At 43.1% G+C, this 16,463-nt stretch overlaps 1 protein-coding gene across 6 annotated transcripts in view; it reads left to right on the top strand.

Annotated features, from left to right (window-relative positions):
• Window positions 1–16,463, top strand: part of ntng1a (netrin g1a) — a 203,321-nt gene that overhangs the window by 142,940 nt on the left and 43,918 nt on the right. For all 6 annotated transcript variants that reach the window (XM_058389803.1, XM_058387317.1, XM_058385771.1 and 3 more), the window contains exon 4: window positions 1,856–2,028. In XM_058389803.1, the coding sequence (XP_058245786.1) occupies window positions 1,856–2,028 (173 nt within the window). The remainder of the gene's footprint in view (window positions 1–1,855; window positions 2,029–16,463) is intronic.

Below are 16,463 nucleotides of genomic sequence, written 5' to 3'. Positions count from 1 at the left end.
GACTACACAAGGAACACACACCATCTTGTTGTGTTGTTGTGTGACAGGATCGATGGAGTACAGCCTCCAATATGAAGTTTTATCGCATACCTGCTGCCACTGCAGGACAAAAAAAAACCTGGCCACAGCTGTGGTCAAACTCAATAAAATGAGCGAACTGGACATCATTAAAAATGCTTGTGTTTGCAGCGCACACTTCATATCAGATAAAGAAACTAGTGTTTATCGTTGGTGTGGTTTATGGTTTGTTTTCGTGTCTAAATATTTCTTCTGAATGCCCCTTAAAAGGTTAATGATTTTTAATGTAATGCTAACTTTTTAGCGTGTCAGTTAGCTAACTAGTAGCTAACGACCAGAGACTAAACAAAGGAAACTGTTTGGGTCATCTCTCTTTCTACAGCTGCCAGAAGTACTGGGTTTTTCTATCAGATAGGTGTAGATGTCAGGTCACTCAACCGGAGGTCATCCTGTCCCATCGTCCATCCACTGAGTGAGTGTGTACGGGTCAGACAATTCGGTTCCGTCCGTTAAAGTTCATTTTTTCAAATAACATTTGTGGTCCTGGACAGTGAGTGACCTAACATAGTCAGATAAATTGGGATTTTGACCAGTCATAGTTTAAAAACAAACTAAAAAAAACTTGATAACTACCGTTTATAAAGTGGTCAGGGAAATCTTTCTACCTCCACCTAAGCTCTGCCCACAAAAAACGTCACCATGTTTACTAACAGAAAAAGGGTCTACGCCATTTTTGGTCAAAAATGGTTGGAGAAAGAGCTGAAAAGTTTCCAACTAAACAAACAAATAGACCTATACTGGATTTAGAGATTAGCATTAAGATCAACACTAAGGCAAAATCTAGAATCAGTAACCAAAAACAAACCAGAATCCAGAAAAATGCAAGAAAATACCTTCAGTAAGTTCAGGAAGTGGTTTTAACTCAAACAGGAAACAGGAAACAAGGCTTGGTATAGTGAGATCACAAGGAAACAACGCTAAAGACACGACACACCGGGGTTTAAACACCGCAACTAATCACAGGGGAAAATATAACAGGAGAATAATCAGGACACAGTCAGGGAACAACCAATGACAAGACAGGGGGCGGAGTCAAGACAGGAATCTAAACAAACACATGATAAAGTAAATAAACAGAGAACAGTCTGATTGTGTACATGTGTGTGTGTTTGTGTGTGTGTACAGGTGTGTGTGTCTGATTGTGTACAGGTGTGTGTGTGTGTTTGTGTGTGACTGTGTAGAGCGGTGTGTTTGTGTGAATGTGTGTGTGTGTGTGTACAGGTGTGTGTGTGTGTGTAAATGTGTACAGGTGTGTGTGTGTGAATGTGTGTGTGTGTGTGTGTGTGTAAATGTGTACAGGTGTGTGTGTGTGAATGTGTGTGTGTGTGTGTGTGTAAATGTGTACAGGTGTGTGTGTGTGTGAATGTGTGTGTGTGTGTGTGTGTAAATGTGTACAGGTGTGTGTGAATGTGTGTGTGTGTAAATGTGTACAGGTGTGTGTGTGTGTGAATGTGTGTGTGAATGTGTACAGGTGTGTGTGATTGTGTACAGGTGTGTGTGTGTGTGTGTGTGTAATTGTGTGTGAATGTGTACAGGTGTATGTGTGTGTGTGTGTGCATGTGTGTGCGTGTGTGTGTGCGTGTGTGTGTGTGTGTGCGTGTGCGCGTGTGTGTGTGTGTGTGTGTGTGTTAGCACTGTAAACTGTGTCGACATGTGGAAATGTCACAGTGTCTTTAAGGGACATTAGAGCAGTGATTTATAAAAGATTAATAAATAAAAAGTAAAAGTTCTCTCTCTCTCTCTGTGTGTGTGTGTTTGTGTGTGTATGTGTGTGTAGGTGTAAGTGTAACCTGCATGCGAACAGCTGTGTGTTTGAAAAGGAGAAGCTGAGCTGTGAGTGTGAGCACAACACCACGGGACCCGACTGCGGACGCTGCAAGAGGAACTACCAGGGACGAGCCTGGAGTGCCGGGAGCTACCTGCCTATACCTAAAGGCACGGCTAATATCTGTGAGTACACACACACACACACACACAGGTTTGGTTTGCTATCTCTGACATTCCACATACATTATTATTACTATAGATAACTAATGCTATACCCATAAAAAATTGATTACCAAAAAAACCCTCCATCGCTGTGTGTGTGTGTGTGTGTGTGTGTGTGTGTGTTTGTGTCCCAGCCACACTGTCCTTCCTTTAACAACCCCCTCCTGTCTCTTCTCTTACTCCATTAGCCTACTTACAGCCTGGAGAAAGTAGAATATACAGCACACACACACACACACAAACACACACACACACAATAATGATAAGAAAAACATTTACAGTCTTCATCATGCACTTTGGTCATGTGATGTTTTTTGTCCTGCTGAATTCTTTCACACTAAAACAAAAAAAATAAAATAAAAATGAATGAATATTTGATTAAAATGAAGGATTTTATTTAAAATGAAATTCTCTTGTAAATGTTACACAAATGTTACATAGACTTAATTATTACAAGCAGAATTTAATAATAATAATGTAGTGTTTGTTTATGGTTTATTTTATTTTATTTTTTATTTTATATTTTAAAAATGTACTAGCACTCCAACCACCTGATTGGCTGATGTGTTGTGATATTCCAAGCATCCTAATTGGCCAAAGTTTTTTGACATTTCAAGCACCTGATTGGTTGATGTGTTGCGCCATTCCACATCCTGATTGGCTGATGTTTTAGACATTCCAAGCACCTGATTGGTCGATGTGTTTTGATATTCCAAGCACTTGATTGGATGATATGTAGTGATATTCCAAGCACCTGAGTGGCTGATGTGTTGCGCCATTCCACATCCTGATTGGCTGATGTGTTTCGCCATTCCAAGCCTTCTGATTGGCTGATGTGTTTCGCCATTCCAAGCCTTCTGATTGGCTGATGTGTTGTGATATTCCAAGCACCTGATTGGCTGATATGTAGTGATATTCCAAGCACCTGATTGGCTGATATGTAGTGATATTCCAAGCACCTGATTGGTTGATGTGTTCCACCATTCCACCTCCTGATTGTCTGATTCATTTCAGCATTCAAAGCATCCTGATTGGCTGCTGTTTTATTCCCTTCCAAGCATCCTGATTGGCTGAGGTGTGTGTCCATAGCATTTAAAACATACTAATAAGGTGGCCACTGTGTGAGTGATCCTAACACAAGCATCACGGTTGTAGTCTTGCAGCCTAATAGACGTCCTGATTGGCCGCTGTGTTGAAGCATTCCAGGCTTCATGATTGGTGTTCATGCTGTGTGAGTGTAAGCGTAGTGATTGGACCGCATGTGCCGTGGCATTTCAGGAGAGGTGACCGGCTCTCACTGCCATTTCATTCCAGGTGTCATGGTTGGCTGCGGTGCCATGGCATTTCGTGCATCGTGATTGGCCGATGTGTCACCGAGTTTTTTAAGGTCGGCAGCTCGAGCATGATGATAGACTGCCGTGTCATGGCATTCCAAAGGTCGGAAATCTGATTACTCCTCCATTATGTCTGGAGATCTACTTTCCATCTGAGCTGGAGAACCGTTAACTAACCGACCCGAGCTGATTATCCAGAGCAGGTGTGTGGATTAGAGCTGGAACTGGATTCTGTATGAAGGTGATCTTCAGGAACATGTTCATGGATCAGTGATGTAGATCTGTTCAGCCTGGGGCTCCTGGGTACGGTTTTAGCTGCAGATGAATTGTTTTAAGGCTGCCGTGTAAATGAGCGTATTATTTTTACCTTGTTAAGGTAACTGCATAGTACGAACGTCTGGAAATACAGACATTTAAACTCCGAGGTATTAAAAAATGAAATAAAAAAATCCTTTGAGGCCGGTCTTGGTCTCGGTGTCACTAATGCCTCTGAGTGTAGCGTTTTATGTCTGAGCTGCGAGGGCTGAGAGAAAAAATCCATAATGTAATAATGCCATAAAACAGCCCAGTCTATCTCTGTCCTCTCGGAATAAAGACAAAAAAAAAAAACGCTTCCGTTGCAATGGTTGTTATTTCTAAACCAATTACTGCCTGCTTTTTTTAGTGTAAAGAAATGTGAGGAAATGATTACAAATATTAATCCAGAGAAGGTTTTTATGTCACATCAGCTGGTTCATATGAAATGTATATGCAGTCTGAAGATGATCAGCATCATTATGGTGTCTGTTAGAAGACAAGCGTGACAGAAAAAGAAAAAAAAGAAGGAGGTATAATTCTCCTTTTCCTTTCCTGTAGCCAAGCCATGTTTGCCCTCCATGTTGGAGAACATGAAGAAGAGTGATGGGTTTGTAAATTAGCCGTGACAGGCCATTTCTGCGGGGGAAGTCAGGACATTTTGTCTGAAGCCCTAAAACACGTTGTTTTATAGTGAGATCTATTCCCGCCTTTCCGTCTAAAAATTCTTATATACCTTTCAAAAAGTTGGAAAAAAGGAGATGTAGCACTTTATCTCACTGCTGTTTTCAGTATGGGGTACACAAACTTTTGGCCTGAAGAAACTGTATAAGCAGGCCGCTTTTACAGATAGCGTAAGAGCGATAAGTTTTGTCTCGAATTGTTTTATTTTAGATGTTTGCTATGATTTGTTCTTAATTAAATGTCAACACAATTTTTATCTGTTTATAGTTACTCCATTTATTGTGAAAAAGAAAAAAAACACGGTCCTGCAGTTGTTATAACTGTACCTCTGGAGACTCCTCCCATAAGACATAGCAACGGATTTCATAATCCCTTCATGTGGACGATCAGTTGCTATAGAAACGGTAACGTATCAGGCGTAAGAAGAATTAATATACTAATACTCTACTGATAGAGCTACTGTTCTACTACAGAAAATTAATCAACACCTTCTGACCAATCAGCTTCACCACACTGATTAAAGAACAGGCAGAACCCAGGAAGCATCCGTATGAAATCCCTGGGTGAAGAGATTTATTTTCAGAAAGGTGTTGTAAACTCTAATCGAATCACCCCTCAGCCACCCCAGCGTGGTGATGCACGAGAGTTTAAAGTGAGATAAAGATTAAATTCCATGCAGGCCAGAGGAAGAATGTGTTTATGTTTATCATCAGCGATGAGGACAGAGCTTCATTTGCAAGAGCGTGCGGCCAGAGAATAATTCATGGCTCTCATTAACGTTACACAAACGATGGAATGAAATTCACACGGAAAAATGAACTCATCTGAATTAAGTGAGTGAAAAAATAAATAAATAAATAACAGGGCCTGATAGTCAAACCGAGGCTCGAGGTTGTTTCTCCCGAGTGAGAGAGCGGCATGTATGTTAATCGCCTTAATCTGGAGTTCCTTCATTTATTAATTAGAAAAGAATGCAGAATGAAATATGAGAGGAATTGTTCTATTTGACGTGAGAGGTGTAATTGAATGCACTGTGTGCGGTAATTATTCTGGATTCTGATTGGGCGAGAGGAGGAGGAGGAGGAGGAATGGATAGTAGTTTCAAATGTTACATAATTGACAGGTTTATATTAATGTACTGTGTTATTGTTGCTATAGCAACAGCTCGGACGCGCAGCGACTAAAGGGACGATACGTAACTTTTGAGTGTTGGCGTGACCGGAGAGGAGTCGCTGTCGCATCTGGAGCTGACAGAGGTGGCGAGAGTGAGTGATGGTTCGCACTCACATCAGCACCGAATTCTGGGCTTTAATTAGCACACATTAGAGCGAAGAGGCAGATGTCAGGCTGATTCCCGCCATGGTTGGACATTCATGAATCACACAGTGCTGCTTTGAGACAGATGTGTCTCTGTGTCTCGCTGTTCTCTTTCACAAAGCAAACCTCAGGAGATACAGAGAAAGAGAGAGAAACAGAGAGAAAGACAGAGAAACGAGGCAGAAGATTTACACTACGACATAAATGTAAAAATGATCAGAGCTTCAGCGCTGATCATTTACACGTGTTGTTCAATCACACTGTAACACACTGAAAGACACTGTTACACACTGTCACACACTGTAACACACTGAAAGACACAGTTACACACTGTCACACACTGTAACACACTGAAAGACACAGTTACACACTGTCACACACTGTAACACACTGAAAGACACTGTTACACACTGTCACACACTGTAACACACTGAAAGACACAGTTACACACTGTCACACACTGTAACACACTGAAAGACACTGTTACACACTGTCACACACTGTAACACACTGAAAGACACAGTTACACACTGTCACACACTGTAACACACTGAAAGACACAGTTACACACTGTCACACACTGTCACACACTGTAACACACTGAAAGACACTGTTACACACTGTCACACACTGTAACACACTGAAAGACACTGTTACACACTGTAACACACTGAAAGACACTGTTACACACTGTCACACACTGTAACACACTGTCACGCACTGAAAGACACAGTTACACACTGTCACACACTGTAACACACTGAAAGACACAGTTACACACTGTCACACACTGTAACACACTGAAAGACACTGTTACACACTGTCACACACTGAAAGACACTGTTACACACTGTCACGCACTGAAAGACACAGTTACACACTGTTACACACTGTCACGCACTGAAAGACACTGTTACACACTGTCACACACTGTCACGCACTGAAAGACACAGTTACACACTGTCACACACTGAAAGACACTGTTACACACTGTCACACACTGTAACACACTGAAAGACACAGTTACACACTGTCACGCACTGAAAGACACTGTTACACACTGTCACACACTGAAAGACACTGTTACACACTGTCACACACTGTCACGCACTGAAAGACACAGTTACACACTGTCACACACTGTAACACACTGAAAGACACAGTTACACACTGTCACACACTGAAAGACACTGTTACACACTGTTACACACTGTCACGCACTGAAAGACACTGTTACACACTGTTAGACACTGTCACGCACTGAAAGATACAGTTACACACTGTCACACACTGTAACATACTGAAAGACACAGTTACACACTGTCACGCACTGAAAGACAATGTTACACACTGTCACACACTGAAAGACACAGTTACACACTGTCACACACTGAAAGACACTGTTACACACTGTCACACACTGAAAGACACTGTTACACACTGTCACACACTGTCACGCACTGAAAGACACAGTTACACACTGTCACACACTGAAAGACACAGTTACACACTGTCACACACTGTCACGCACTGAAAGACACAGTTACACACTGTCACGCACTGAAAGACACTGTTACACACTGTCACGCACTGAAAGACACTGTTACACACTGTCACACACTGAAAGACACTGTTACACACTGTCACACACTGAAAGACACTGTTACACACTGTCACACACTGTCACGCACTGAAAGACACAGTTACACACTGTCACACACTGAAAGACACAGTTACACACTGTCACACACTGTCACGCACTGAAAGACACAGTTACACACTGTCACGCACTGAAAGACACAGTTACACACTGTCACACACTGTAACACACTGAAAGACACTGTTACACACTGTCACACACTGTAACACACTGAAAGACACTGTTACACACTGTCACGCACTGAAAGACACAGGTACACACTGTAACACACTGTAACACACTGAAAGACACTGTTACACACTGTCACACACTGAAAGACACTGTTACACACTGTCACACACTGAAAGACACTGTTACACACTGTCACACACTGTAACACACTGAAAGACACTGTTACACACTGTCACGCACTGAAAGACACAGTTACACACTGTAACACACTGTAACACACTGAAAGACACTGTTACACACTGTCACACACTGAAAGACACTGTCACACACTGAAAGACACTGTTACACACTGTCACGCACTGAAAGACACAGTTACACACTGTCACGCACTGAAAGACACAGTTACACACTGTCACACACTGTAACACACTGAAAGACACAGTTACACACTGTCACACACTGAAAGACACTGTTACACACTGTCACGCACTGAAAGACACTGTTACACACTGTTAGACACTGTCACGCACTGAAAGATACAGTTACACACTGTCACACACTGTAACATACTGAAAGACACAGTTACACACTGTCACGCACTGAAAGACACAGTTACACACTGTCACACACTGAAAGACACTGTTACACACTGTCACACACTGTCACGCACTGAAAGACACAGTTACACACTGTCACACACTGAAAGACACAGTTACACACTGTCACACACTGTCACGCACTGAAAGACACAGTTACACACTGTCACGCACTGTCACGCACTGAAAGACACAGTTACACACTGTCACACACTGTAACACACTGAAAGACACTGTTACACACTGTCACGCACTGAAAGACACAGGTACACACTGTAACACACTGTAACACACTGAAAGACACTGTTACACACTGTCACACACTGAAAGACACTGTTACACACTGTCACACACTGTCACGCACTGAAAGACACTGTTACACACTGTCACACACTGTCACGCACTGAAAGACACAGTTACACACTGTCACGCACTGAAAGACACAGTTACACACTGTAACACACTGTAACACACTGAAAGACACTGTTACACACTGTCACACACTGAAAGACACTGTTACACACTGTCACACACTGAAAGACACTGTTACACACTGTCACACACTGAAAGACACTGTTACAAACTGTCACACACTGTCACGCACTGAAAGACACAGTTACACACTGTCACACACTGTAACACACTGAAAGACACTGTTACACACTGTCACACACTGAAAGACACTGTTACACACTGTCACACACTGAAAGACACTGTTACACACTGTCACGCACTGAAAGACACAGTTACACACTGTCACACACTGTAACACACTGAAAGACACTGTTACACACTGTCACACACTGAAAGACACTGTTACACACTGTCACGCACTGAAAGACATAGTTACACACTGTCACGCACTGAAAGACACAGTTACACACTGTCACACACTGTAACACACTGAAAGACACTGTTACACACTGTCACACACTGAAAGACACTGTTACACACTGTCACACACTGAAAGACACTGTTACACACTGTCACACACTGAAAGACACTGTTACACACTGTCACACACTGTCACACACTGAAAGACACTGTTACACACTGTCACACACTGTAACACACTGAAAGACAATGTTACACACTGTCACACACTGAAAGACACTGTTACACACTGTCACAAACTGTCACACACTGAAAGACACTGTTACACACTGTCACACACTGTCACACACTGAAAGACACTGTTACACACTGTCACACACTGAAAGACACTGTTACACACTGTCACACACTGAAAGACACTGTTACACACTGTCACACACTGTCACGCACTGAAAGACACAGATACACACTGTCACACACTGTAACACACTGTCACACACTGTTACACACTGTCACACACTGAAAGACACTGTTACACACTGTAACACACTGAAAGACACTGTTACACAGTCACACACTGAAAGACACTGTTACACACTGTCACACACTGAAAGACACAGTTACACACTGTCACACACTGAAAGACACTGTTACACACTGTCACACACTGTCACGCACTGAAAGACACAGTTACACACTGTCACACACTGTAACACACTGAAAGACACTGTTACACACTGTCACACACTGTAACACACTGAAAGACACAGTTACACACTGTCACACACTGAAAGACACAGTTACACACTGTCACACACTGAAAGACACTGTTACACACTGTCACACACTGAAAGACACAGTTACACACTGTCACACACTGAAAGACACTGTTACACACTGTCACACACTGTCACGCACTGAAAGACACAGTTACACACTGTCACACACTGAAAGACACTGTTACACACTGTCACACACTGAAAGACACTGTTACACACTGTCACACACTGTCACGCACTGAAAGACACAGTTACACACTGTCACACACTGTGACACACTGAAAGACACTGTTACACACTGTCACACACTGTCACGCACTGAAAGACACAGTTACACACTGTCACACACTGTAACACACTGAAAGACACTGTTACACACTGTCACACACTGTAACACACTGAAAGACACTGTTACACACTGTCACACACTGTAACACACTGAAAGACACTGTTACACACTGTCACACACTGAAAGACACTGTTACACACTGTCACACACTGAAAGACACTGTTACACACTGTCACACACTGAAAGACACTGTTACACACTGTAACACACTGAAAGACACTGTTACACACTGTCACACACTGTCACACACTGAAAGACACTGTTACACACTGTCACACACTGAAAGACACTGTTACACACTGTCACACACTGTCACACACTGAAAGACACTGTTACACACTGTCACACACTGTCACACACTGAAAGACACTGTTACACACTGTCACACACTGTAACACACTGAAAGACACTGTTACACACTGTTACACACTGTCACACACTGAAAGACACTGTTACACACTGTCACACACTGAAAGACACTGTTACACACTGTCACACACTGAAAGACACTGTTACACACTGTCACACACTGAAAGACACTGTTACACACTGTCACACACTGTCACGCACTGAAAGACACTGTTACACACTGTCACACACTGTAACACACTGAAAGACACTGTTACACACTGTCACACACTGAAAGACACAGTTACACACTGTCACACACTGTCACACACTGAAAGACACTGTTACACACTGTCACACACTGTCACGCACTGAAAGACACAGTTACACACTGTCACACACTGTAACACACTGAAAGACACTGTTACACACTGTCACACACTGTAACACACTGAAAGACACTGTTACACACTGTCACACACTGAAAGACACTGTTACACACTGTCACACACTGAAAGACACTGTTACACACTGTCACACACTGTCACACACTGAAAGACACAGTTACACACTGTCACACACTGTCACACACTGTAACACACTGTCACACACTGAAAGACACTGTCACACACTGTAACACACTGAAAGACACTGTTACACACTGTCACACACTGTAACACACTGAAAGACACTGTTACACACTGTCACACACTGAAAGACACTGTTACACACTGTCACACACTGAAAGACACTGTTACACACTGTCACACACTGAAAGACACTGTCACACACTGTCACGCACTGAAAGACACAGTTACACACTGTCACACACTGAAAGACACTGTTACACACTGTCACACACTGTCACGCACTGAAAGACACAGTTACACACTGTCACACACTGTAACACACTGAAAGACACTGTTACACACTGTCACACACTGTAACACACTGAAAGACACTGTTACACACTGTCACACACTGAAAGACACTGTTACACACTGTCACACACTGAAAGACACTGTTACACACTGTCACACACTGAAAGACACTGTTACACACTGTCACACACTGTCACGCACTGAAAGACACAGTTACACACTGTAACACACTGTAACATACTGAAAGACACTGTTACACACTGTCACACACTGAAAGACACAGTTACACACTGTCACACACTGTAACACACTGAAAGACACTGTTACACAGTCACACACTGTAACACACTGAAAGACACTGTTACACACTGTCACACACTGAAAGACACTGTTACACACTGTCACACACTGAAAGACACTGTTACACACTGTCACACACTGAAAGACACTGTTACACACTGTCACACACTGTCACACACTGAAAGACACTGTTACACACTGTCACACACTGAAAGACACTGTTACACACTGTCACACACTGTCACACACTGAAAGACACTGTTACACACTGTCACACACTGAAAGACACTGTTACACACTGTCACACACTGAAAGACACTGTTACACACTGTCACACACTGTCACACACTGTTACACACTGTCACACACTGAAAGACACTGTTACACACTGTCACACACTGTCACACACTGAAAGACACTGTTACACACTGTCACACACTGTAACACACTGAAAGACACAGTTACACACTGTCACACACTGAAAGACACTGTTACACACTGTCACACACTGAAAGACACTGTTACACACTGTCACACACTGAAAGACACTGGTACACACTGTCACACACTGAAAGACACTGTTACACACTGTCACACACTGTCACGCACTGAAAGACACAGTTACACACTGTCACACACTGAAAGACACTGTTACACACTGTCACACACTGAAAGACACTGTTACACACTGTCACACACTGAAAGACACTGTTACACACTGTCACACACTGAAAGACACTGGTACACACTGTCACACACTGAAAGACACTGGTACACACTGTCACACACTGTAACACACTGAAAGACACTGTTACACACTGTCACGCACTGAAAGACACAGTTACACACTGTCACGCACTGAAAGACACTGTTACACACTGTCACACACTGAAAGACACTGTTACACACTGTCACACACTGAAAGACACTGTTACACACTGTCACACACTGAAAGACACTGGTACACACTGTCACACACTGAAAGACACTGTCACACACTGAAAGACACTGGTACACACTGTCACACACTGAAAGACACTGGTACACACTGTCACACACTGAAAGACACTGGTACACACTGTCACACACTGTCACGCACTGAAAGACACAGTTACACACTGTCACACACTGTAACACACTGAAAGACACTGTTACACACTGTCACACACTGTCACGCACTGAAAGACACAGTTACACACTGTCACACACTGAAAGACACTGTTACACACTGTCACACACTGAAAGACACTGTTACACACTGTCACACACTGAAAGACACTGGTACACACTGTCACACACTGAAAGACACTGTCACACACTGTCACGCACTGAAAGACACAGTTACACACTGTCACACACTGAAAGACACTGTTACACACTGTCACACACTGAAAGACACAATTACACACTGTCACACACTGAAAGACACTGGTAAACACTGTCACACACTGAAAGACACTGTTACACACTGTCACACACTGAAAGACACTGGTACACACTGTCACACACTGTCACGCACTGAAAGACACTGTTACACACTGTCACACACTGTAACGCACTGAAGACACTGTTACACACTGTCACACACTGTAACACACTGAAAGACACTGTTACACACTGTCACACACTGTAACACACTGTTACACACTGTCACACACTGTCACGCACTGAAAGACACTGTTACACACTGTAACACACTGAAAGACACTGTTACACACTGTCACACACTGTAACACACTGAAAGACACTGTTACACACTGTCACACACTGTCACGCACTGAAAGACACAGTTACACACTGTCACACACTGTAACACACTGAAAGACACTGTTACACACTGTCACACACTGAAAGACACAGTTACACACTGTCACACACTGTAACACACTGAAAGACACTGTTACACAGTCACACACTGAAAGACACTGTTACACACTGTCACACACTGAAAGACACAGTTACACACTGTCACACACTGTCACACACTGAAAGACACTGTTACACACTGTCACACACTGTCACGCACTGAAAGACACAGTTACACACTGTCACACACTGTAACACACTGAAAGACACTGTTACACACTGTCACACACTGTAACACACTGAAAGACACTGTTACACACTGTCACACACTGAAAGACACTGTTACACACTGTCACACACTGAAAGACACTGTTACACACTGTCACACACTGTCACACACTGAAAGACACAGTTACACACTGTCACACACTGTCACACACTGTAACACACTGTCACACACTGAAAGACACTGTCACACACTGTAACACACTGAAAGACACTGTTACACACTGTCACACACTGTAACACACTGAAAGACACTGTTACACACTGTCACACACTGAAAGACACTGTTACACACTGTCACACACTGAAAGACACTGTTACACACTGTCACACACTGTCACGCACTGAAAGACACAGTTACACACTGTCACACACTGAAAGACACTGTTACACACTGTCACACACTGTCACGCACTGAAAGACACAGTTACACACTGTCACACACTGTAACACACTGAAAGACACTGTTACACACTGTCACACACTGTAACACACTGAAAGACACTGTTACACACTGTCACACACTGAAAGACACTGTTACACACTGTCACACACTGAAAGACACTGTTACACACTGTCACACACTGTCACGCACTGATAGACACAGTTACACACTGTAACACACTGTAACATACTGAAAGACACTGTTACACACTGTCACACACTGAAAGACACAGTTACACACTGTCACACACTGTAACACACTGAAAGACACTGTTACACAGTCACACACTGTAACACACTGAAAGACACTGTTACACACTGTCACACACTGAAAGACACTGTTACACACTGTCACACACTGAAAGACACTGTTACACACTGTCACACACTGAAAGACACTGTTACACACTGTCACACACTGTCACACACTGAAAGACACTGTTACACACTGTCACACACTGAAAGACACTGTTACACACTGTCACACACTGTCACACACTGAAAGACACTGTTACACACTGTCACACACTGAAAGACACTGTTACACACTGTCACACACTGAAAGACACTGTTACACACTGTCACACACTGTCACACACTGTTACACACTGTCACACACTGTCACACACTGAAAGACACTGTTACACACTGTCACACACTGTAACACACTGAAAGACACAGTTACACACTGTCACACACTGAAAGACACTGTTACACACTGTCACACACTGAAAGACACTGTTACACACTGTCACACACTGAAAGACACTGGTACACACTGTCACACACTGAAAGACACTGTTACACACTGTCACACACTGTCACGCACTGAAAGACACAGTTACACACTGTCACACACTGAAAGACACTGTTACACACTGTCACACACTGAAAGACACTGTTACACACTGTCACACACTGAAAGACACTGTTACACACTGTCACACACTGAAAGACACTGGTACACACTGTCACACACTGAAAGACACTGGTACACACTGTCACACACTGTAACACACTGAAAGACACTGTTACACACTGTCACGCACTGAAAGACACAGTTACACACTGTCACACACTGTCACACACTGAAAGACACTGTTACACACTGTCACGCACTGAAAGACACAGTTACACACTGTCACACACTGAAAGACACTGGTACACACTGTCACACACTGTAACACACTGAAAGACACTGTTACACACTGTCACGCACTGAAAGACACAGTTACACACTGTCACACACTGAAAGACACTGGTACACACTGTCACACACTGTAACACACTGAAAGACACTGTTACACACTGTCACGCACTGAAAGACACTGTTACACACTGTCACACACTGAAAGACACTGTTACACACTGTCACACACTGAAAGACACTGTTACACACTGTCACACACTGAAAGACACTGGTACACACTGTCACACACTGAAAGACACTGTTACACACTGTCACACACTGAAAGACACTGGTACACACTGTCACACACTGAAAGACACTGGTACACACTGTCACACACTGAAAGACACTGGTACACACTGTCACACACTGTCACGCACTGAAAGACACAGTTACACACTGTCACACACTGTAACACACTGAAAGACACTGTTACACACTGTCACACACTGTCACGCACTGAAAGACACAGTTACACACTGTCACACACTGAAAGACACTGTTACACACTGTCACACACTGAAAGACACTGTTACACACTGTCACACACTGAAAGACACTGGTACACACTGTCACACACTGTCACGCACTGAAAGACACAGTTACACACTGTCACACACTGAAAGACACTGTTACACACTGTCACACACTGAAAGACACAGTTACACACTGTCACACACTGAAAGACACTGGTACACACTGTCACGCACTGAAAGACACTGGTAAACACTGTCACACACTGAAAGACACTGGTACACACTGTCACACACTGAAAGACACTGGTACACACTGTCACGCACTGAAAGACACAGTTACACACTGTCACACACTGAAAGACACTGGTACACACTGTCACGCACTGAAAGACACTGGTACACACTGTCACACACTGTCACGCACTGAAAGACACTGTTACACACTGTCACACACTGTAACGCACTGAAGACACTGTTACACACTGTCACACACTGTAACACACTGAAAGACACTGTTACACACTGTCACACACTGTAACACACTGTTACACACTGTCACACACTGTCACGCACTGAAAGACACTGTTACACACTGTAACACACTGAAAGACACTGTTACACACTGTCACACACTGTAACACACTGAAAG

Source organism: Hemibagrus wyckioides, linkage group LG01 (genome assembly GCF_019097595.1).
Source record: "Hemibagrus wyckioides isolate EC202008001 linkage group LG01, SWU_Hwy_1.0, whole genome shotgun sequence".
Classification (NCBI taxonomy): domain Eukaryota; kingdom Metazoa; phylum Chordata; class Actinopteri; order Siluriformes; family Bagridae; genus Hemibagrus; species Hemibagrus wyckioides.
Note: the sequence above shows the minus strand (reverse complement) of the source record. Positions and strands in the feature narration are given on the sequence as shown.